The sequence below is a fragment of the Pseudonaja textilis genome, chromosome 1 (genome assembly GCF_049901715.1).
Source record: "Pseudonaja textilis isolate UNSWEBS1 chromosome 1, rPseTex1.2, whole genome shotgun sequence".
In the NCBI taxonomy this organism is placed as follows: Eukaryota; Metazoa; Chordata; class Lepidosauria; order Squamata; family Elapidae; genus Pseudonaja; species Pseudonaja textilis.
This window is the reverse complement of record NC_141990.1, coordinates 332587747-332611067: the sequence shown is the minus strand read 5'-3', so window position 1 is coordinate 332611067 and position 23321 is coordinate 332587747. Positions and strand designations below refer to the sequence as shown.

General features: G+C 64.0%; 1 protein-coding gene across 1 annotated transcript; it reads left to right on the top strand.

Moving 5' to 3' along the window:
- Positions 1–1401: 1401 nt before the first annotated feature.
- MAP1S (microtubule associated protein 1S) lies at positions 1402–22394 on the top strand. Its single transcript, XM_026722514.2, is given in 8 exon segments — positions 1402–1627; positions 10392–10493; positions 14857–14939; positions 15546–15686; positions 16377–17061; positions 17064–19508; positions 19965–20179; positions 20964–22394. Coding segments are annotated over 8 exon segments (4023 nt in total). The 5' UTR covers positions 1402–1431; the 3' UTR covers positions 21120–22394.
- The last annotated feature ends 927 nt before the right edge of the window (positions 22395–23321 follow it).

Genomic DNA, 23321 nt, shown 5'->3' with positions numbered 1-23321 from the left:
CACTTTGAGTAATGAAAACTCCATGCTCAGAGATCCCCAAGGACACCCCCCAGCAGTACTTTCTGCCTCCCCTTCGCCCCCCTCCAGGGCAGTCTTCATGCAAAACCGGACTTTTAAAAATATCACCAGGAAAGTTTCAGAATGTGCAAAAGCTGGCAGTTAAGAACAACCTTTAAGCCAGAGATGCCTACAATAATTCAAATATTTAAAACCACTGCATATAAGGCTGCATGGCACCCCACTTGCTCAAGCACTTTAAGGGAGCAAAGGGGGGGGCAGCCTCACCCCCAGAAGTGACCAGGCTGAGCGCAGCTACTTGGCAGAGGAAGTCCGCCTCTCCCGCCCAACCCTTGGAGAAAGGCCACCCGCCCTGCCTGCAGCTGGGAGGACTCGGAAGGCTGCCCCCCTCAGCCCCCTCCCCTTATTCCTAGGGCCCCAGTCCCAGGCGACCATCCGCATGCAGCCTTCCCCGGAAGGGGCCGGGAGAGGAGGCCGAACGTTGCAAGAACCACCCTGAGTCAAAAGGGGGCCCTTCCTACCCAGCGAGGTTTCCAGGTGCTGGCAAGTGGTTAGTCCTCAGCGAGGCTTTATAGCCCCGGGAGTGGGATGGAAGTCACAAGCACCTGGGCGGGTGGGCTGCAGCCCCCTTGCAGGCAGACGGTGGGTGGGGGGCAGGTGCCGCCTCCCTTCCACCCAGGAGGAGGCAGGAGGGCCCAGCCTTCCCCCCTTGCAGGCCTTGGCTTTATGTTTTGCTCCCTGGTGGGCGGGATTCCTTTAGCCACCGAGAAGCGCTCGGCCCACCACTCTCTTTTTTCCCATAAGTCCGGGAGGAAAAAGCTCTCCCCCCTCCCCAACTGAGCCGCCTTCACTTTGCTCGGGAAGGATGCTCTGCACGTGGCCAGGAACAGCCTTTCCGCGAGCGGCCTGTCCAAAGGGCGCTTTCCTTTAAAAATCCCGTCGTTGTTCTGGGGCGGTGGGGGGGGGAGGCTTTGCGATCGAGAGGAGGGTCTCTCCCCGAGGGAGGTTTATTCGCTCAGCCTCAGACAGGGGAACTCTGCACGTGCACAGAGGGCGCTCTCGGGTTCGGATCACTCCTAGGGAGGCCGTTGTTGCTCCAGGCGGAAAAAAGCACCGCAGAGGCGCGCCTTCTTTCAGACTCCGCAGTAAACCCTCAGCACATCAAGGGTTCTGTGCGCTTCCTCCCATGCCGCTGGGGCTGGCCGGCATCAGCGGCGCCCTCTGCCCATGCTCAGAGGCGCCCTTTCCCCTTCCGCGGGCGCTCCCAGCGGCGCCCTCCCCGTGACCACGCCCAGCCGCCGCTCTCGCTCGCTCATTGGCGGGCGGCAGCGCAGGGGGCGGGGCCAGGCGAGGGTGCTGGCGGGGCCCGCCGGGTGGGCGGGGCCAACGGACGCCTCGGAGGCGCCAAGCAAGATGGCGGCGGCTGTGGTGGCCGGAGGCGGCGGCGGCGGCGGCGGCGTCCGGGGCAGCCTCTCCATGGCCCCCCTCGCGGCTGCTGCCCCCGCCACGCCGGCGCCGCCCCAGGAGCGCTTCTCGCTGGTGGTGGTCTTCGGCGCCGGGGGCGGCCGGCCGGGGCTGCGCAGGGCGGTGCTGGCGGCCGTCAGAGCCGGTGAGGGGGGTGCCGGAAGTGGGGGAGGGGCGCGGGCGGTGGGCCCTTCCGTCGCCGCCGCCGCCCCCGGACTGACGCCCCGCCCGGGAGGCCGGAGAAGCGGCGGCGGCGGCGGCTGGCGGGGCTGCCCCGCTGGGGGTTGGGGTTGGAGGGGGTCCCGCGGCCAGGAGGAGTCCCGGGGCTTATGGGTGGGGGCGGCGGCGGCCTTCCTTCCAGGGCGGCGAGGGGTGGGGCTTCCCGGGGAGGCAGATGGGCATCCTCCCCCCGAGGCCTGGCGGACAAAGGGCAGAGCGTGCCGTGGAGGGGGCAGATATCCCGGGGGGCGGCGGGAGGCGAGAAAAGCCCCCCGCCTCTCTCCCCCCGAGGCTGCTGTTTGCGGAGGTCCAAGAGGGACTTTGCGGTGGCTGGGAAAGGGGGGCGGGGGCTGCATCCTCCCCTTGGGGGCTCTGGCGGAGCCGCCGGGGTCGTTTGAGATGAGGGGGTGGGGGGCCTTCCTTCTGCACCCCCCGGCCCTACTCCCCCGCCCCCCAGGAGCGATGGAGGAGAAGCCGCGGCGTCTTCGGGGGCAACCGAGGCGGGGAAATTTCCCAGGGTTGCCTTTTGTGCTGCTTTCCTGGCTGCTTCTTGCTGGGCTGGCCTGGATTCGTGTTCCAGGCCTCTTCCTGGAAGCCTTTTGGTTCTGTTGCCCCGTTAGAATTGGGTGCCTTTGGGTGGCCGGTGTGCCTGGGAAAGAGCCCCAGAGGGTGCAGAGGATGCTGGAGAGGCCCGGCTGCGGCGGCCTTCCTGCCAGGAAGAAGCCAGCTGGACCCAGAGAACGGAGGGCGGTTGGTGCCGGAGGAAGTTGAGGTCAGAACTGCCTTTGCCATTCCTGGCCCTGCCGCGTGATCTCATCTCCGCGCCGTCTGTGGATGTCACAAGACCCCCAAGCGCTGGAGGGGCAGAAGGAGAAGGCCGGAAGTCCCTCGGGGGCCTCAAGCACCCCGTGCCTCCTACGGGGAGGCCGCAGGGGCTGCCTTTCTCCGCCATTTGGGGTGCTGGAAAAGCAGTTGCTCTATTTTTATTTATTTTTAAAGAGCAAATGTTTGCAATTGGTACATTTGGCTGGGATAAGGAGAGATTGTGGGGTGCTCGTGACCCCCAGGTCCTCTGGGAAATACAGGTCTCCCCCCCCCCAATTCCCGGCTCCTCTGTGTGTTGGGGGAGGCTGCTTCAGCTCTCGGGGCTGGCCTTGCCCTTTGTTGACTTTCCCCATTGCTGGCCGCTTCGCTGCAATAGCGGTTGGGGAGAGGGCAGCACAGGGGCCTTGGCAGGTGTTCGGATGGTTACTTGTCCTTGAAGCGTTGGGTCTGGGGGAGGGGTCTGCTCGGACCTCGTCCTGGTCTCCTGGAGACTTGTGGCTGAGGCTGCGTAAAGACGTCCTTCCCTCCCGGTGTCCCAGCCCGGCAGCAGAAACTCTGTATGTGTCTGTGTGTGTATGTGTGTGTGTGGTGGTGGGGAATCCCAGCCAAGCAAAGCCCAAATTAGCGGCCTGGCAACACCTTCTCCTCCTGGGGCTGTTTTCAAGGCAGCAAATTGCTGCCTTCTGGCCCCGAGGAGAAGGTGGTTCCCCAAAGCTGGAAGGCTGGCTGGCTGCTGCTGCTGCTGCTGCTTTCGTTTTCCCTGTGCACCTGAGTCACCTTGGCAAGGTGCGAGCAGGCTGGGTGGGTGTGGACCCGTTGGGATGCGCCTCCTCTGCCGAGGTGATGGGAGCCTTGCTCTCAGAGCCTCTTGCCAGGGAGAGGCCCCCGCTTGTGCCTTCGGATTCTCCTTTGGATTTGGAAGGGGCTCCTGGCTTCCCGTAGGCTGAAGAAGCGGGAAGACTTCTCACGGCGATGGAAGGAAGGGGGACGAGGTGTGGCCTGCTTGCTTTGCACAGGGTTGGCTTTGGGCAAGTCCCTACAGCATGGATAGAACCCCCTCTCCCGTAGAGCAGGGCTCCCGCGGGCGAGCAGGCAGCGGGGGGTGAAGGTGGGGGGGGGTGGGCCGGCGAAAGGGAAGAGTCTGACTGAGGAGTCCGGCGTTCCCCTCCTCCCTTGAAAGGCCTCTGGAGCCGCCTTTGGGCTCTGATCTTCAAGGCAACGGCGGCTTTTGGATCCCCCTCCTGGGCGGCGGCTGCAGGGCCACCTGCTCAGGCTGCCTTGGCTGGGCCTCTCGCTCTGCTCCCGATCCCAGAGGTCCATTGCTTTCCGGGCGGTTCTGGTCGCTCCTGAAGAAGCCCACGAGGGTGGCTGCCGCTGGGCCTCAGGCAGAAGGGAAGGGATGCCCTCCGGAAAGGCCCTCGTGGTTTGCGGGCGCTTGTCCCCGGGAGCTCAGCCAGGGGAGGCTTCTGCAGGGAAGCGGGGAGTATAGCCAGCTCTTGCCAGAGGAAAAGAGGAAGAGGGGAACGCCTTGAAACTCAGGCTAGGAACCGGGAGACGGTGGGTTCTAGCCCCACCTGAGGCACAAATCTCTCTCGGCCCCAGGAAGGAAGCCATGGCAGAGCCCTGCCGGGGCCAATCCAGGCAGCTGCCAGGAGACAAGACGGAGCGGAAAGGGCAGAACGCACAAGAGACGAGAGAGTCCCAGGGAAGGGGAGGGTCCAGGGCCCGAGCAGGGGACGGTCCGTGTCCCCCAGGGCTGCAGGGAGGCCTCCTTCCGCTCCTCAGGTGCTTCCCTCTCCCCATTTCTGGAGGTCCTGGCAGGTGCTTTCAGCCGGGGGAAGGAGCCTTGGCAAGCCCCAGTGGCCGTGGGTGGCCCGGCAGACCCCCTGGAGTGGGCAGGGTGTCATTGGGAGACACAGAGCTAAGCTGCTCTGGTCCTTCTTCTCAAGCTACTTTTAGCCATTTTACTCCGGGCTCTCACCGTTTCCTTAAAGGAAGAGAGAAGCCCCCTCTGTCCCCGGTCTCTTCAGGGTATCCTATTTTCAAGCCTTCGTTCTGCCTGTTTCCTCTACGTTAATGTATAATCCGATGAAGAGAAGCCTCGGCACCCCAGCCAGGAAAGGCGGGGGAAAAGCAGGGGGCCCCTCCTGTGGGTGCCCCCAAATGCACAAGGCCAGCATGCCTCCTCGTTCAGTGGAAAGGTTAGCAGGGACTCCAACATACAACAGGGAGAAGGAGGTTGCAAAAGAGCTTGGACTTCTCACGGAGGGGGGGGAGACACGTGAATGCTCTCTCAACTCCCCCCCCGCTGCCTTCCCTCCAGAAGACGGTGAAATGGTGCCTTCATTTGATGTCACAGCACTCTTCATTTCCCTGGATCCAGAAGTAGCGAAAGACTCCACAGCCGCACCACCCACACGACACCCCCGAGGTGAGTAGGGCGTTAAGGCCGAAATCAGGGGCCCCGTCGGCCTCCTGGCCCCCTTTACATTTCCTGGACAAAGGCGCCCACAAATCGGAGCGACGCCCCTGGGGTCACCACCCTCGGGACTCTCCGCAGCGCCTGCCGTGCGCCTTCTGGAAACTACAGCCCTCCCTGGCGCACCACTAGAAGCACGGATCCGGTGTGTGGAGCACACCTTTGTCACAACAGCGACAGCGACGGCTAGGGAAGGCCCAGGAGACAGTCAGCAACAACTTGAATAACATTCACAGGGGAAGAAGAAAGTGAGACGCTGCCTTCCTGGATAGCCTCCCCCGGAGAGGGAAGAGGGCGAACCAGGACCCACGTTTGTTGGGTTAAATAGCCCCCCACCGGTGCTCCCTGGCCAGCCAAGCTTCCCAGAGCACAAATGCAACCCAGCAACCCAGAACACCAGAAAAGGGAAACAGACTCTGCCTGTCTTTCGACACACTGGGTACCTACGCAACTTTATCAAAAAGCGCCTGGCCACTCAACCCACCACAGCACCAGTTATGAGAAGGATAACCCAGCCCTGCGTCAGAAACGGCCAGCAGACGGTTACGACGACGTGGCGTCCCTACAACACACCAAGCCACTACAGTTACTTCAAAGATCCAGCAGAAAGCCCCAGGAGAGAAACCAGGAGTCACACCCAGTGTCAGTGTCAGGACTGTAACGGTCACTATGTAGGCCAAACGGAAGGCTAGAGAGGTCAAGGCCAGCTTAACCTCACAACACGTGGACAGACTGAGCATCCTAGACGAGCTAAATGGAAAGACGCCCGGGAATTCCTGGAACCTTGGCATTCAGACAGATTAGCTATTGACAGACACACAGAGGTAAATCATGTTTACAGCCCTTTGACAAGAGACGCTGAAAAAGCTCAGGACGATGCAAAAGGGCCAGAACCTGTCCTTTCCCCCACCCAGAGGAGCAGGGCTTTCCACCAGACCAAGCAAGCAAGCAAGCAAGCAGAAAAGAAGATAATCGAGAAGCCCCGGTTCACAATGAGCCGGGTTCTTAGAGGTGCAAAAAGAGACACTTCCCTTCACCTCAGATTGGTAAACAAGTGTTCAAAGTGCCTGGCTGCTACACCTGCTGGAGAGGCAGTAGCTCTCTAGCAACAGAGCTGCTTTATATACGCTACCATGGTTCCAGGTGGCATTTGCTTTGGGTTAAGGGCAGAGTACAGGAGGAGAAGCTCAGCGGGAAACGGGCTTCTTTGTGCAGTGTCCCCGGACAGCCTCGTTGAGAGGCCAGAGGCCGTGGGCTGTTGCAGCAACATCTTCCTGTCGCGTTGTCAACCTGCCGCTTTTCAACTATTCTCTGACCTCCGTGCAATCGTCGTCTCCTTTGCTTCGTGGGCTGGGAGCCTGGCTGGGTTTACAGATGGTTATGTTAGCCCTGAAACAGACCCCTAGCCTCTCCTAGCCTCTCCTAGGTCCAGTTTCTAATAACGCAGTAAACTGATCTGAAGCCAAATCTCCCCTGGATCCTTTTTGTTCTCTCTTTTTTTTCCTTTCTTTGCTCCGTAGGCAGGTCCCGGATCCTTGGCAGGCCCTGCTCTCTGGGCAGGCTGCTGCTCAGTGGAGCTTGGCAGAATTACAGGCCCTTCTCAAACATCCCACTTGGGGGACCCCGAAAGTGCCACCTTGCCCCTCCAGGCTGAGCTTGAGTGATCACACGTGTTTTCCTGGGCTCCGTTTGTTTGGGCTTCCAGCCAGGCGCTGGTCCTGGCGGCCATGGGTATCAAGGGGGCTCTTCCTTTGCCCAGCTTGGCCCTGGCGGTGCCACTTGCAGGGGTTTCGTCCCACCTCGTGTCCAGAAGCGGCCTCGACATGGCTAACATATTTAAAGGCCGGCTGCCCCAGGGACTTGCCTGAATAAAACGATGGGGTGTGAATCAATTAGATAAAAAAATGAAAAAGTGGCTCCGGCTGTGCCTGATCTTGCTTGACCAGCCCAGGTCTCGGGGTTGGGGCGGCCAGAGGAGCTGGTTCCTGGGCCCATGCTGGGAGGGGGATCCGCTGCTCCTCACCCCCAAGGCTTCGGTTGGTCAAGCAAGGTCAGGCACACCTGGGGCCACTTTTTTTATTTTCGATCCAGTTAGGTCCACAGCCATCGTTTTATTCCGTCCCCGAAGCAGGGCTCTAGATGCAGGGAAGAGGGCGGCCAGTGGTCATCCCGGCAACCTCAGGGCTTGGCTTGCCCCCGAGATGGGATCCACCCCTCTGTGGCTGAAGTTGGGGGCTCCTTCTCTGATGGGCCCTTTGGGCAGCCCCGTCCGGCTTTCCACCCACAGGACTGCGGCGCAGAATTGGCTCCTGGCTTCTGCAGCACGAAGGTTCGTTCCTCTCACCCCGACCAGCCCCCCCCCCCGCCTGCTCTCTGTATGCAGGGCTCTGCCTTCCGGGGGGCTCCGGATGCCGGGCAGCCTGGCTCCCCGTGGGCAGACCAGCCACTGTTGCTGTTCCGTGGAACTTCTGTCACCCCACGTGGGCTTTGGAGGGGGCTGGCCTTCCTCAAAGCTCCCCGACACAGGGTGGAGTGTGACAGTGGGAAAGGCTCTCAAGAGAAGAGATGGAGAAGTGGAAAGGGAAAACGCGCCTGGCTTTTCTTCTTCCTCGCTGCTCTTTTCCACTCCCGAGAGGCGATTCTTCCTCCGCTGGGCTGCAGCCTCCCTTCCCGGCCTCTCTGCCACTCCCCAGGCTTTCTCCCTCCGTCCTGACTCCCAACAGGAAGCCACCCTCGGACACAAGCGCCTTCTCTTTCCAGAGCCTTTCCTGTCCTCCCCGGGGCGGTTCATGCTGCTCTGGGAACAGAGGTTGGACGGACACACGCACACACACACACACGCACACACGCATGCGCACACACGCACGCATCCGGCCTGGAGTTTCTTCGCCTCTGCGCTTCTTCCCTTCAAAAGAGGCCAAAAGCTCCAGCCAAAGGCCTGATCCAAGCGGCCGTCTCAGCAATACTGCAGGCCACAGGCAGCCTGCCCCCCCCACAGAGCTTTTATGCCCCCCCCCCATCCGGAGGTGAGAAGGCCCTTGGCTGGGCACCGGAGGGCTAAAGCTCTGCTCGTCTTAGAGGTCCTCTGCTTTGCCATTGCAAGCAGCATGGAGCAATATTGGGATGGTTTCATCTGGAAGGAGCCTCTAGTCCAACCCCCCCCTGACCCCACCCCCCCAAATAAAATCTCCAGGCAGGAGCCTTACGCCCTCCCGGTCAAAAGCTCCTCCGGTCTGGGGGGGGTCCTTGGTGCCCTCTGAGCTTTCTTGCAGGTGCCTCATTACCCAAACTAGGTTAAGGTCATTGGTTGTCCGGTCTGTTTTGGGAAACCTCCGGGCGACCCGGGCCCCTTTCGGTTCAACGGGGGGCTCAGCTCTCGAGTTTGGGGACTTTGTTCCAGAGCAGAAGCCCAAATTTGCCCCCCAAATGTGGCTCTAGGGAAGCCCGGAGGATGGAGGAGGAGGAGGAGCCCCACGGATGCCCGGGTGCTAATTCTGGAGATCGGAATTGGTTTGTTCACCTTTAAACGTTTGGCTGACTTGGGTCTTCCAAGTTGCGCTAGATTGGAAGTAATCACGGCCGCCGTCTTCGATTGTTTAAAAGAATTGCAGATCCCCTTATTTTTCAGGGTATTTTTTTTTTTAATGAAACAGCAAAAAAGATACACGAGTGACGATGCGGCAAAAAAACCTGCCTAAGTCGCGGTGGTTGAAGAGAACGAAGAATACAGAATAAAGAGTCGTGTCCTCGTGAGATGCCAGTCCTGAAACTAACCATTTCATCCGGCCTCAGTCGGCCCCGTTGCTCTCCCAATCCCAGGGCGTAAAGCAGAGTTGATCCCCAGCCCCCCGATCTCCTTCCCTTCACTCCAGAAGAATCCTCCCACCCATCAAGATCCTGATCGGGGCCGAATTCCTGCGTCGCCTTCCGGGTTCTCTTCTGACCCTTCAACCCCTCCGCCCTTTCTCTGTGTTAATGTGGTACTCGGGTGAAAGGGGGGGGGCAGGCTGGGCCGTGGACCAATCAGAGGAGAGGAGAGGAGAGGAGGACCACTGGATCCCCTGGGATTCCAACACATGGGGAAAAGTCCTTGACTTACAGCCGTTCGCCCAGTGACTGTTCTAAGTTACTTCGGCCCGGTAGAAAAGGACTTGCGGCTGCTTTTCACACAGCCACCCGGTTGCAGCCGTGTGGTCCAAGTTTGGGCGCTTGGCAGCCGGCACGTACTTATGATGGAGGTGGCGTCCTGGGGTCGAAAGCCGAGGACTGCCTGTGCCCCCTTCCCTGCTCCAGGGTCCCAGGCGCCTCCGAAGGGCAGGTCCTGGCCGTAGAGGCCGCTGCCAAGTGGGAGCCGCCCGTCAATGTGGCCGGAGCTCCGTCTCAGAGCAGCCCTGGGGCCTCGGCCGGTGCAAGGGCGTTGCCCTGGGTTTGGCGCTCTTCTCCCTTCTTGCCAAACTCCGGTGGCGGGTAGGGATCCCTTTCCCATGTGGTTCCTCCCGAGAGTCCAAACGTGCCGTGGACGCCGGGTCTCGCTTCCCCCTCTGCCCAGCTCTGCGTGGCTCACTCCGTGCGGAGGTTGGAGGTGGAGCTCGCCCGCCGGGGTGGGGAGGGAGATGCCCGTGTGTGTGTGTCTGTGTGTGTGTGTGTGTGTGTGTGTGGCTGCCTGGAGGGCTGCCTGCCTGCCTCCGGCCTCTGAATCTCGGGAGCCGGGAGCAGTCAAGCCCGGCTGCCGCCAAGAGCCGCCGTCCTGGCCTTCAGCTGGAGCGTTTGCCGCCTGGTCTGGGGGCCCGAGTCACACCCAGGTGGGGCCGGGGTGGAAGGCTGGGCCTGGGGGAAAGCAGCTGGGCTCCCTGGGGGCAGAGCGAGGGCCTCTGAGTGGTCTGGACTTCTTGGGGGGAGGACCCAGCCGGTCCTTGGTCCTTCCAGGCCACGAAGGGCCCAGGGGCTCCCTGAGCTCACAGGAGTCCTTGTGCCCAGAAGGCCCAGCAGGGAAGCTTGGGGGCAAGGGGGCGTGGGCCAGGAACAGCCAGAGACACAAGCCTTGCCCTTGGGGCTGGGCTGAAGGAGCTCCCCGGCCTGCCTGCCGGCCTTTGGGCCTCCGTGGACCCCTTCCGTTTGGGGGTGGGGACAGATGGACACACAAAGCCACCTGCCCAACGGGGTTTTGAAACACCCGACCCACCAAGGCCCCATTGGCCTCTGCTGCCCCCTCCATCATTTTGGGGGGAGCTTGTGGGGAAGGAGAGTGCAGCCCCACCGGCAGGGGCCCCGGGGGGGAGGGGCTGCAGCCCCCTCCCCAGACGGCCCCTTGGCCCCCAGGTTGGCGCTTCCGGCGGGGGGCGCTTGGTGTGCCGCCGGGGGATTCTCACGCACCTCTCCCTGGCAGGGATCCGTTCTTGGGATATCGACCTGACCGCCTGCAACCTTGACCAGCAGCTCAAGCTCTTCGTCTCCCGCCACTCTGCGACCTTTTCGGACATAGTGAAAGGTAAGGAAAGGGCTGAGCGGCTGCTGCTCCTCGGGGCTTCCTGCCAAGCAGCCCCCGGGGGTCGCCCCTGGCCGGGAATTCAGCACCGCAGAGTTGGAAGGGGCCTTGGAGGTCTTCTAGTCCAGCCCCTGCTCAACCGTTTCAGACCAGCGGCTGTCCAGCCTCTTCTCGAAAGCCTCCCGTGGTGGAGCAGCCACACCCGCCCGCCCGCCCGCTCCGTGTCCTCCCTGTCCGCTCGTTCCTCCTTAGTCCCGGGGGCTTGACCGATTCCCATCCTCTGTCTCTTGCCCTGCCCCCTTCTGCCTTGGGGCTGGCACTGGGGCCGGGCTTGGGAACCTCCCTCTGGACCACGCCTGGGGCCTTGTCCTTCCCACCCTGGCATTCCCCCCGCCACGGCCCCCTCAGTGACGGCTCCTCTGGAAGCGTAGGGGTCCCCTGGAGTTCAGGTGTGTCCATCTGGGGTGAGCACAGAGGAGGGGAGCCCCCCCACCATGCCCCATTTGGCCGGCAGGAGGCTGCCCAGGCTGAAAATGGTATGGGGTACCCCGTGAGCCCCCCCCATGCCCCCTTTTCGGCCTGGATAGCCTCCCGCAGCCCCCTGCTGGCTCCCCCGCCCCCACTTGGGCCGGCAGAGGCACCGTGGGCCGGTCCTCGGCTATTTCCAGGCCAGAGAGGAGCCCCCAGCCGGCCACATCCGGCCTACGGGCCCTGAGTTTGACCGCCCTGCCCTAGAGTGGCTTTGCCTAGGTTTTCAACTCTCTTTTTAAAAAAGAAATACTGAAAAATTTAAAAATAATCAAAGATTCTAAGCTTGAAATTCAGAAGAAAATTCAGAGGAAACAAATGAAAAAAGGAAAGAAAGAAAGAAAAAAGTTTAAAGTAAAGAATAATCGTTAAGGAGGTGACTTCCTGATTTCATCACAACAATTTATCCGAGGCAAACGTAATATTCCTCCTCCCCCCTTATAAGGTTGCCTCACCTACTTCTTTGTCTTGTAGCCCCCAAACCGTCTGCAAAGCCACACATCAATAGCACCCGGTTGCCGGCAAAACACCCGTAAGGGCCAGACCCCCGCCCCGGAGTTTCGCCTTAACCCTGGCCAAGCCTTAAGATTCCTTGTTTTTCCTTCTCTCAGTCTGAGCCTTGGACCCATTCAGAGGCTGTTTGGATCTTCCTTCCGTCCGTCCGTCCTTCCTTCCACCTCTGAGCTTGTTTCGAGGCTTTTGCAACCCTCTTTCGTAAATCTTGACTTGCCTTTTGTACTTCCACTTTATTCCGTAGTCCAGAAATTGGAAGTGGGTTTTTGTGAGCCTGCGTAAGCTTCTTTCACCTCTTGGTTGAAGGTTTTTCAAACATTTGCTGTGACGACCGTCCTTGCTTCTTCTGTAAATAAGACCTATTCGTATACGGAAATGTTATTTCTGCTATTGTGGCTACGCTTTCCCGTCCCCGCTTTTCAAAAGTGCCTTGAACGAGTTTCACACCGTTACCCATCATTTTGTCCCACATGAAGAATCCTTACTCTGCAGTTGAAGAATGAGCGGCAGACCTGACTTCTCTTGCCCAGAGTGGGGTCTAATTTCTGAAGTGTATTATTGGTTAATGACGTTTTTATGCCGTTGTCTCCCCCGCCAGGTGACTCCGAGCGGCTTTGTTCAAAAGGTTTGACTATCAGTTCTTAAGCTAAACGGTATTTGCACGGAGGTACCGTTGGTTAGTTTAATTTCTCCCCAAAGCTTTTAGCAGAAGCCTTTAAGGTTCCAAGTTTTTCTGACCCCTGAGTCCTTTTTTTCTTTCTGTCTTAAATACTTTCTCAGTTTTCTCTCTCTCTTTCTTTTTGTTTCTTAAACTGAACAGTTAATTTGACTTTTGTTCCAGACGAGAGGGAAACTCACCAGGGGGCTTTCCAAACTTCCCGTTTTGAAGGACTCAAGATCCTTCGCCTACTTAAATAGGGGAATTGCAGGAGGGATACGAAAGCGTGGCCAGAGACCAGGACGATTCCCTTCGCTCCTCTGTGTTCAGATCCGTGGGGAACCACCGTCCTGCCGCCCCCGCAGGAGGAGCTGCCTTTGGGCGGGCGAGTGGCCCATCTCCTGCCCTCGCTTCACCCAGAGGGTCCGGCCGGAGGGAGGGAGGGCGGCTCAGTCGGCCGTCCTGCACCTGGAAGCAGGCGGGGGTTTTGTATCCCTGTGGCAGGAGCCCAGGCCTGGGGTCTGTCTGTGCTTGTGAAATCTCTCCCAAAGGCCCCGGGACGGGCTCCCTTCGCCTCTCTCTCTCTTTCTCTCTCTCTCTCTGGGGCTGCCTCTTCCCCCCCTCCCTCCCAGTGAAGGGTCCGGTTCTGTCTTGGCCCAGCCTGCCTCTTGAGGGGCCTGCGGAGAGGCAGGAGGGGGAGAGGGAGGGGGCAAAGGAAGGGCTCCCTTCCCCCCCTCCTCCTCTTCCGGACAACTGGCCCAGGGTGGGTGGGGGTGGGGGTCTGGTGGGGGTCCCAGGGGCCAAAGGAAGAAGAGCATTGGGAGGGTGCTGAGCCTGCTGTGCAGCTGCGGCTTGAAGGGTGTGGCCTGCCCACCTCCCACGCTGGGCCTTTTGGTGGGCTTGGGCTGCTTTGGTCCTTGTTCCCCAGGGGGCCTTTTGCATCGTTGCTCCGTACCTCCCCCCCACCCCCAGTTCATATTCTGCCTGGGGTGCCCCTCCCTTCCCTTCCCATCAGCTGACCTCCGGGTGCGGGGGCTTTCCAGGAGAGCCGGCTTCATTCAGCCCCCCGCCTTACCTGGGGAGGGCCCTGGCTGTCTGCGCTGGGCCCCCTTGTGCCCCCACCAGGAGCTCCTTCCTGTGGGGGTCCCTGATCAGCAGGAAGGGAACATTTGTTCTGTGGACCAGGGCCGACTGGGGTGGGGGCACCTGGGAGGGGGGGGTCGTGGGCTGTCTCCCTGGCTTTTTGTCCCTGCCACTGGCCCCTGGGTCAGCCCCATGGCTTGGCCCTCCGAAGGGTCGGGTCACATTTGGGCCCTCCTGGGGCCGGCCTCTCGAAGGCCTTCCTGGAGACGCCCCCCACCCACCCTCTCCTGCCCCGGATCTGCTGCCCGCCTGGAAGGGGGGAAGCCCGGGCAAGAGCAGAGGGCCCGCCCCGGTGGCTCCTGTCCTTGGCTGTGGGGCTGGCGGCCTCGGCTGCCTCCGAATAGCGCCCGGGGCTCCGACCCGTTTCCCCCCTCCGGTGCCAGCAGCCCTTCTCCGCGGCCCGGACTAACCTGGGCAGACCTCAGGCTGCCTTTCGCCTGCAGGACGCGCGGCTCTGGTGCAGGCCGAGTTGGCTGGGTGGCTGCCGTGCCGTTCACGGTCCTGAAATGGTGCCGTTGTCTGGCTCTGGCCTGGCCGTGGCCACCTGCTCAGAAGGGCAACTGAGCCCAGCCCCCCCCCAGGGCATGGCTGGGTCTTTCTTGCCCCAGAAAGCAAACTGGGGAGAAACAAAACGGCTGGGAGCTTTCGGCCCCTCCCTGGCCAGCCGCTTCCCTAGAGCAGCCGGCTGTTCTTTGAGCCCCCACCTCCCTCCCTCTCCCCTCCCCCCATACTCTGGGTCTCCTGCTGATCAGTTCCCTGGACGGCAATAAGACGTCCGTCTCTCTTAGGAACGTTCTTCTAGTTAGCCGGACCGTTTTTTTGTCTGACTTTCTGTCCTAGTAACAGGCTCTGAGTGCCTGCAAGAGACCAAACGTTGTGTGATGAGCCAAGCGGCCGAAATTAAACTTCCCATCTGGGTTTGAAACAGGCCGGCTTGGCCGTTCAGAAGGCTGGTGAGCTCAGTCCCGGAATGGCTGTTTTGAGCTCGACAGACTCGCAGAGGGACTGAAACGTTTTGCCCTCCCTTCCCCTTGGCGCTTGATCTGGGGAGGGGGCAGAAGCAGGCTCCTGGGCTGAAGGGCCCAGATGGGGCAGGACCCCAGGCTGCCCCCGGGACCCTTTGTCTCTGGCAGCCTCGGAAGCCTTGGCCAGTCCTGGGGCTCCCCTTCTGCAGGGCGGGCCGGCCTGCCTGGTGGAGACAGCCCCTCTCACACACACACGCACACGCACACGCACACACACCTGGGGAGAGAGGCTCTCGGCGCTTGGTCGGGACGGCGCTTTGCTCTCCGAGGCCTCCCAGGTTCCTTCCAGGCTCCAGGTGGCCCAAGTGTGGGTCTCCTTTGGGGTCAGGGCCCCAGGGTCAGTCTCCCCCTCAGGTGGCTGCCGACCTGCTTGCTTTCGGGTGCTGGGGGGGGGGCTTTGTGCTGGGGGGGGCGGCTCTGCTGGGCCGGGGAAGGCCGGGGTCCTGCCTCGCATCTTGCCCGCCTTCCAAGCGCCCGCCTCTCCCCCCCTCCTCCGCAGGCCAGCGTGCCCTCCACCACCGTGGCGATGTGCTGGAAACCTTGGTGTTGCTGAACCCTTCAGACAAGTCCATCTGTGACGAGGTGAGCGGCAGCGGCGGCAGCAGCGGCAGGAGGCCAAGGCCTCCCTGGGGCAGAGCTCAGGCCAGAGGGCCCCGGGCCCCGAGCTGCCCTCAGGGTTTGAGGGGGCGTGAAGGGAGCACTGAGCCCCTCAGGAGGGAAGCAGAGAAGCTCCTCAGGAGGGGCTTTGGGCAGGGCCCCCCACCTGGCCTCCCTTGGGACGGAGGCCGCGCTCCCTCTCCCTGCCCAGGCAGAGGGGGGGCCGGGGGGGCTGGGACCCCCAGCCTGGCCCCTCTAGGCCTGAGGAGAAGCCTCGCAACTCCACCCCCCTCCTGGCAAGGTTGGCGTCCCCCACCAGTCTGGAGGGAGTGATTGCTGGGGGACCCGGACACACATACGCACACACGGACGCACACACACACACACACACACACACCCCTCGATTCAGCCCAGGCTGCAATTTGGGCCCGTAAGTTAGTTGGCAAAAGCCGAATCCTGCCAAGGTCTCCCCGGGGCCTCCTTTGGGGGAGAGCTGGGCTGCTCTGGCTGAGTCCTGGGGCCGCGGAGGGAGGGGGCTCCTCGGCTTGCCCCATTTCCCTCCCTTCCTTCCTTCCTTCCTCTCCTGGGCAGCTCCGCAACCTGATCACGGACCCTTCGCGCCACAAGCTGCTGATCTTGGCCGGGCCCTGCATTGAGGAGACGGGGGAGCTGGTGCTGCAGACAGGCTCCTTCTCCTGGCGAGACTTCATCCAGGTCTTCGCGGACAAAGAGGTGCGACTGCCGCCGCTCCTGGGCGCTGGGCGGGGCAGGGCAGGGAGGGGGTGGCTGGCTGTCTCCCCAGCGGGGGCGGCGGGGGAGCAGGCGCCTGGCGAATGGGCCGGGCTGGAGGAACTGGAACTCGCCAAAGCGATGAGGGCAGGCGCGGCCCTTGGCAAGTGCGCGGGGGGGGGCCTCCGAGGGCCTGGCCGGGCCACGGGACCAGCTGTGGGAAGGCTGGGGGGGGGGCCCTCTGCCGCCTGCAGGCTCCCTCGCAGCTTCCACGGGGGACGGGGGGCTTCCGGCTGGCAGCCTTTCAGTGTCGCTCAGCCCCACGTTCTCAGGACGTTGCGCCCAAGCGGGGAAGCCGTTAGAAAGGAGGAGGATGGGGGACATTGAGGGGAAGCCCCCTGAAGACCGATGGGGAGGAAATGGCCTCCGCCCTCTTCTCTCCCCAGGCGCCCCGGTGCCAGGAGGGTCCCGAGTGCCTCCCCTGGACCCCCGCCCCGGGTCCCCCAAAGCCGAGCAGAGCCCCCCCGAGTGAACGTAGGGTCAGAGGGGGAGAGCCGGGCTCCCTGTGGCTTCCCTCCCTCCCGGCCTCGTGTGAGGAAGAGGCACCCCGGGGACCAGGCGCTGCTCTGAGAGAGGGGGGGGGGCCCTTTGGGGAGGGGTCTTCCAATTCTCCCTCCTCTTCCTCTTTTCCAGGTCGGGGAGCTGCTCAGCTCGGCAGACCCCTCGGCCAAGGCCAGCTTGACCGTGGTCAGCCCAGACTTTGGGGAGTGGAAGGACCCCCGCCTCCTCAGCCAGCACAACCTCCTGGACTTCATCGACCTGCGCTTCAACCCCGGCTGCCTCTTGCCCCCGATGGAGGGCCTGCAGGAGTTCACGGAGTACCTCGCGGAGTCCCTGGAGCCCCCTTCCCCCTTCGACCTCCTGGAGCCCCCCAGCACCGTCGGCTTCCTGAAGCTCTCCAGGCCCTGCTGCTACGTCTTCCCCGGCGGGCGGGGCGACTCGGCCTTCTTCGCGGTCAACGGCTTCAACCTCCTGGTCAACGGGGGCTCCAACCCGCGCTCCTCCTTCTGGAAACTGGTGCGCCACCTGGACCGCATCGACTCCATCCTGGTGACCCACGTGGGGACGGACAGCCTGCCCGGCGTGAACAGCCTGCTGCAGCGGAAGCTGGCCGAGCTGGAGGAGGACCCTTCCTGCTCCCAGGGCCCCCAGGGGGAGGACTGGGGGAGGAACCTCATCTCCCCAGAGCTGGGCGTGGTCTTCCTCAACGCCTCGGAGAAGCTGAGGGACATCGAGGGGGATTCCGGCGTCCTGAAGAGCTGCGACGAGGCCCGCCTGACCCTGCAGTACCTGCACCGGCTGGGCATCCGGCCCCAGCCGCTTTCCCGGAAGCCGCTCCCAGGACGGAGCCCGCCATCCTCTTTCAGAAGATGGGCGTGGGGCGCCTGGAGATGTACGTGCTGCACCCGGTGAAGGGCAGCCGGGAGCTGGACTTCCTCATGCAGCAGTGGTGCGGGAACGGGCACCCCAAAGGGCTGGAGCTGCCCCTGCAGTGCCTCACCTCCATCTGCGCCCTCCTCGTCTGGCATCCGGTGAGCCCCAGCGACAAGATCGTCCGGGTCCTCTTCCCGGGCTGCACTCCCCAGGCCAGGATCCTGGAAGGGCTGGAGAAGGTCCGGCACCTGGAGTTCCTCAGGCACCCCGTGGTCACTCAGAAGGACCTGGACGCTGGCTCCTCTGCGCCCCGGGCCGGGCACCGGAGGGCCGAGAGCCAGGAGAGCCTCAAGTCCGGCTCTTGGCTCAGCCTGACGGAGTCCAAGGAGAAGAAGGAGCCGAAGCCGGCCGGGGCCCGGGACCGGCCCAGGGCGCCCAGCGTGGCCTCCAAGGGCAGCGTGGAGGAGGAGAGGGCCAGGGGCGCCCAGCTGAAGACGGAGCCCCCGGCGGAGAAGAGCAGGCCGGACGCGAGGCCCAAGCAGCCGAAGGAGAAGCCGTCGCTGGCCCGGAAAGAGGCGAGGAAGCCGCTGCCGAAGGAAGAGGCGCCTCAGGAGAAGGAGGCGGCCAGGAAGGAGGGGAGGCTGAGCAGGAGGGAGCCGGCCAAGAAGGAGGGGAAGCCAGAGAAGGCAGCCAAGCTGCCCCCAAGGGAGCTGCGGAGGATGCCCAGCGCCGAGGTGAAAAGGCCTCCCGCCAAGACGGGCTCCTTCAAAAAGGCCGCCCCTGCCCCGAAGAAGGAGCCGGAGAGGCCCAAGAGCAAGGGGCCCTTGAAGGAGGCCCCCGGGAAGCCCCCCGGCGGCACCAGAGGCGGCCTCCCCTCCTCCCCCTCGGAGAAGGACGCGCAGGAGAAGCTGCCCGGGGGGCTCCGCCAGCTGGGGAGGGCAGGGCAGGCGCCTGGGGAGCCCGACGCCCTGGCCGAGAGGCAGCGGAGGCCCTCCCCCCTGGGCAGCCTGGAGTGCCAGGGGAAGGGCCCGGAGGCCCCCCAGAACGGCTTGGGCCCAGGGCGGGGCCCAGAGAGCCCCCAGCCTTTCCGGCACCTGGAAGCCGGCTCGCCTTTGAAGGGGATTGGGCCCCCCTCCCCGCTGGCCAAGAGCAACCAGAGCCTCGACCTGGAGCTCTCCCCCACCGGCCTTCCGGCCCGGCTCCAGCCCTGCCCGGACGCGGAGGAGGCCGGGGGCAGCTCTGAAGAGAAGACCCTGGAGATGATGTCCCCGGCCAGTGCGGGGCGCACGCCCTCCCACCCCTCCCCCATGGAGGAGGAGCCCGTGGCCCTCCCCCAGCCCTGGAGGCCCGATGGCGCCGGCCCCCAAGCCTCCCGCGACAACTCCAGCTCTTCCCAGGAGAAGCCCCCGGCTGCCTCTCCCCGGCCTCTTCGGGACGACCTCCATGACGTCTCCCCCACGCTCACCACCCCGTCGCTGCCGGCCGAAGTGGGGTCCCCGCACTCCACGGAGGTGGACGAGTCGCTCTCCATCTCCTTCGAGCTGCTCCTGCCGCCCGTCAGCGAGTTCCCCCAGGAGGAAGGAGAGGGCCTGCAGGGCGGGGGGCTCACCCCAGACCCCGAGCCGGCGCTAGGGAAGAGCGGGATGTCCCTGCCCATCCTCTCCTGCCACCCCCAGCGCCTGGAGGGCCGTGTCCTGCCCAGGTCCGGCCAGCGGTCGGATTCCCCTCATGACGTGGACCTCTGCCTGGTGTCCCCCTGTGAGTTTGAGCACCCCAAGTCAGACAGGTCCCCCTCGGCCAACCTCAGCCCCCGGGACGTGTCCAACAGCAGTGACTTCTCCCAGGAAATGACCAAGCCCCTGTCGCACAGGAAGGGGCCCCGAGCCCGCCGGTCCCACCCTCTGCTGGACGAGACCCCACCCACATCATTCAGCGAATCGCTCCCCACCCTCTCCGACTCGGACGCCCCGCCTGCCATGGAAGAGTGTCCTTCTCTCACGGCCGATGGAGCCCTGGACTCGGACGACGACGACCCGGAGAGCCTCGCCCAGGCCCGCGACCCACTCCCGGCCCTCCTGAAAGACCCCTGCCCCCTCCCTGCCCAGCCGGGCATCTGCATGGTGGACCCTGAGAGAGAGGGGGCCGCCAAAGCCAAGCGGGCCTCATTGCGGGGGTCTTCGGCCCCTCCCAAAGCAGACGCCCTCAAGGCCGCCGCTCCCAGTGCCCGGGCGAAGCCTTCCTCGGCCGGCGTGGGGGAGAGAGCCCGGCTGCCGGTCCCCGGCCGAAGCGACCCCCCGGCCTCTCGTGCCAGCGGGGACAACCGCTTGGCCTTCGCCCAGCGGAACGCCAGCGCCCGGCCTCTCCCGGGGGGAGGAAGAGCCGCCTCGGCAGGTAAGGGAGCCGCGTTGCCCTTCCCATCTCGGAGCAGGTGCCCGACGCCGGCCCTGCCAGGCAGCTGGGCTCGGGGCAGCTCAGGCTGCTTTTCCACTGAGAGCCGGGTGCCCTGCCCTCCACAAAGGAGGAGGCCCCTGAGCAGGCCCTAGCCTTGGGCTCCCCTCCCCCCCTCCCCTTGGACCCGGTCAGCAGCCTCGGCCGGGACCGTTTCGCTAGACATCGGCTTTTCCGTTGGTCTTCACGGCCGGTCAGCTGGGGGCGGGCATTGCTTGCTTGCCTGATGCGAAGGCCGGTTTGGGGGTTCTCCCGTCGCTCAGAGGGGAGGGTGGGCTAAGGAAGTCCGTGGCCCAAGGTCCGGGGGTCGGGACGGACTCTGTCCTGAGGGTCAGCTGGGGGCTTCCCCGGCGCCTGGGCCCGCGCTCCCTGGCCACCTCTGCTCTGCTTCCTCCGCAGGGGCCCGGCCCGGCCTGCCGCGAGGCCCGGTGTACCTGGAGCTGGCCTACCTGCCCGGCTCGGCCAGCGCCCAGAAGGTGGACGAGGACTTCTTCCGCTGCGTCCGCTCCCAGTGCTACGTCATCAGCGGGGAGGACCACCTGAAGGAGAGTGTCCTGCGGGGCATCCTGGACGCCCTGCTCTCGGGCAAGCAGCACTGGGCCCACGACACCCAGGTAGGACCCTCGGGCGGGGCGGGGCGGGGCCTCGGCTGGCCCTCCGGCTGCCAGGGGACCGTGAGGGGCGCAGGCCGGGGGCGGCTGCCCAGACACAGGGGCCTTGGGCCCGGCCTGAGCCCCTTCCTCCTCCTCCTCCTCCTCCTCCTCGTAGCCCCTGGCCCTGGTTCTGCCTCTGGGCAAGAGGGAGAAGCCCGCTGCCCTCGCGCTCCCCTGTGGGGCTGCCCTTCCCTCTTCTGCCGGCCGAGTGACCCCAAGTCTTTCTCCCCCTGGAGGGGGGGGGTCCCTCTGAGTGGGGTTCTCGGAAGGGGAGGAGGCAGCCCACAGCCCGGACTGGGCCCCCTTCTCAGGGGACCTTTGGGGTGCAGCTGGGGGCCACAGCCGCCCCTTTCCGCTTTTCCTACCCAAAGTCAGAGCTGCCTGTTGAACTCCTGCCTGCAGGGGGAGGAGGGGGGAGAGACAGTCCAATGTTGGATCAATGGGATTTAGAAGACTGCGACCTCATAGAACAGAGTCACCTCCCTCCTCCCGGTGGGAGCCCCCAGGCGGCCCAGTTGGGGGGGCTCTGGTGACAAAGGGGGGGAGGGGAGGGGGGGCACCGGCCGTCCCAAGGCTTCCAAGACACCTGGGGTCAAATTAGGGGGCTGCCCTGCGGGGGGGGGGCCCCGCCTCCCCTCCGTCTCCAGGACGGGCCCCCTCCCCGTCCGAGCGTCCCCAAAGGGGGGCCGGGCGGGAGGGAGGGAGGGCGGGAGAGTGAGGCCTCTTCCGTCTCCGCCCCGCTCAGGTCACCCTCATCCCCACCTTCGACTCGCTGGTCATGCACGAGTGGTACACGGAGACGCTGGAGCGGCAGCAGGAGCTGGGCGTGACCGTCCTGGGCAGCAACAGCACCGTCGCCATGCAGGACGAGACCTTCCCGGCCTGCAAAGTGGAGTTCTGAGCGGGGGGGGGCGGGGGGGCTGCTCCCCTCCCCCCTCCAAGGGCCGGCGGGTCCCGGAAGGAGCGGCGCCTCCTTCCAAAGCTGTGCTTCATGCCAAAAGAGCCCCTGGGCTTTGGGGGGGGTGCGGAGGGGGGGCACCAGCAGCACTTGGCCTGACCCAGGGGGAGTCGCACCCCTCCCCCCCCACTCCCAATTTGTCCGGTTTGTTTGCATGTTCACCACACAGCTTCACCCCAGCCCACCCAGGGAGGGAGGGAGGGGGAGGGTCCAGGAGGGGCCCACCGTGGCTGCCCCCCACAGGGCACATTTGGGCAGGTGCTTCTCCCCCCTCCCCCCGCCTTTGATGTGGGGCCAGGTGTCTCTCTGTCTCTGGGGAGGCAGAGGGTCCAGCCGGGCCCTCCTGTACTGGCCCCCCTTGTGTCTTCCCCCCCCCACTGAGGGATTGCAGAGAGCTGTGGTGGGGGGGGGGCGGACATCCTTTGGGGCCTCCCCAGGGGAGAAGTGGCTGTGATTTTGGGGGGCTCCGGCCTTCCTGAAGCTGGCAGAGGAGCGGCTTTGGGTCTGGCTCTTTCCTGGGGAGGGGTCCCCCCTCCAGCCTCCCACTCCCCAGGTGTGTTCTACCTCTTTTATGTTCAGAACCTTGGAGGGTGGGGCAGTTTTTCTGGGGGCTTCAGCCACCAAGGCCCAAATCCAGCCCGTGGGGGTCCCTCCTCCGGGAAGACCCCTCCTCCTCCTCCTCCTCCTCCTCCTCCTCCTCCTAACATGTGAAGGAAAGTGGGGAGCCCCCTGCAATGTGACACTAAGTCTTTCGTTTTCTAAGGAAGGAAATGCGGTTTTTTTAATGTGTTTTATATATTTTTGTAACCCCCCACCCCCAAACTGTAACCACATGGAAGGTTTATAATTTATAGGTTCCCCTCCTGAGCGGGAGGAGGGGTCCGTCCCCCTCCCCGTATTTCCTCCTGGCTCTTGTACCCGCATGATGTGTGTCTAGAAGTGTTGGCGGGGGGTTTCACCACTTTTGTATGGAAGCCTGGCAGGTGAGGGCGGGGGAAGGGGGCCGGCTGGCTGGCCACCTGGGGGCCCCCTCTGCCCGGCCTCAGCCGACCTGCTCCCCCCTCTCCCAGCCAGCCGTGGGGGGGGGGGGGGGAGGATGTTGTTGTACCCTTACACAGTTAACCCCGTGATACACAAATGTTACGTGTGCGCGCACACACACAAATGCACACCTGTGTGGAACTCTTATTAAACCATTAAAAGAAGGACGTAGCTCAACCGGTGTCTGGTGCGTCTCTGTGGCCCTTCAGGCGCTGCTGGGCCCCACGGCTCCTCGGCAGGGACTGTGTCAAATAAAGGGCTTTGAGTGCGAAGGAGGCAGGGCTGGCCGGCCAGGTGACGCTGCGGGCACTTGGGGTCCTGCCTGGCCAGGTGTGGCCGGTCTCACCCACACCCACACCAGGGTCACAGGCCACTGCGGGGAGGGGGGCCCCGCGGAGCACCCAGAGATGGAGGGTGGGGAACCGGAGGCTGGCATCCTTTGCCCAGCGCTAGAGGGCGCCTTCCTGCCCGGGATCCTGACTGGAGGGCAAATCCCTGCTAGAGACGCCGCCGCCGCCTTGTTCCCGCCAGCAGCTCCCTCCCCAAATCAGCTGGCTCCGTTGCCATTGGTTGCACGGCGGGGAGGATGGAGTAGACCTGTTGTCATGGCAACTGCCTGGGAAAAGATACCGTTTGGGAAGCATCTGGTGCGCTAAACCGGCGCCTATGGGATCCCCGGGCGGGAGGGAGGGGAGGCGGGTTGGGCAGGACTCGGGTGTCCCCTAAGAGGAGGAGGGGGCAAGAGGACCGGGGCCCCGGGTGAGGGACCGGGCCTCCTTTTCTCCAGGCCGGGAGGGGCGGGCGGAGGGACCCCCGGCATCCCGCGGGCGGGGCCAGCCGGGACCGGGGCTGGGGGCAGGCAGCCCTTTGCCTGCGGGGCCCCGCGGAGGAGCCTCCCGGGCAGGGGCAGGCACGGCGTCCGGCCAGCGTTGCCCGACCCCCACCGAGGGGGCAGCCCCGTCTCGGGACAGCGGGGGCGATGCTCCCGAGGGGTCGCGCGGGCCGCTCCGGACAGACCCGCCGGAGAGCCGCCTCGCCCGGACAGCCGCGGGACTTTCCGGAGCCGCGTCTTCAGGGAAAGGGCCGGGCCAGGCGGGCTCTTGG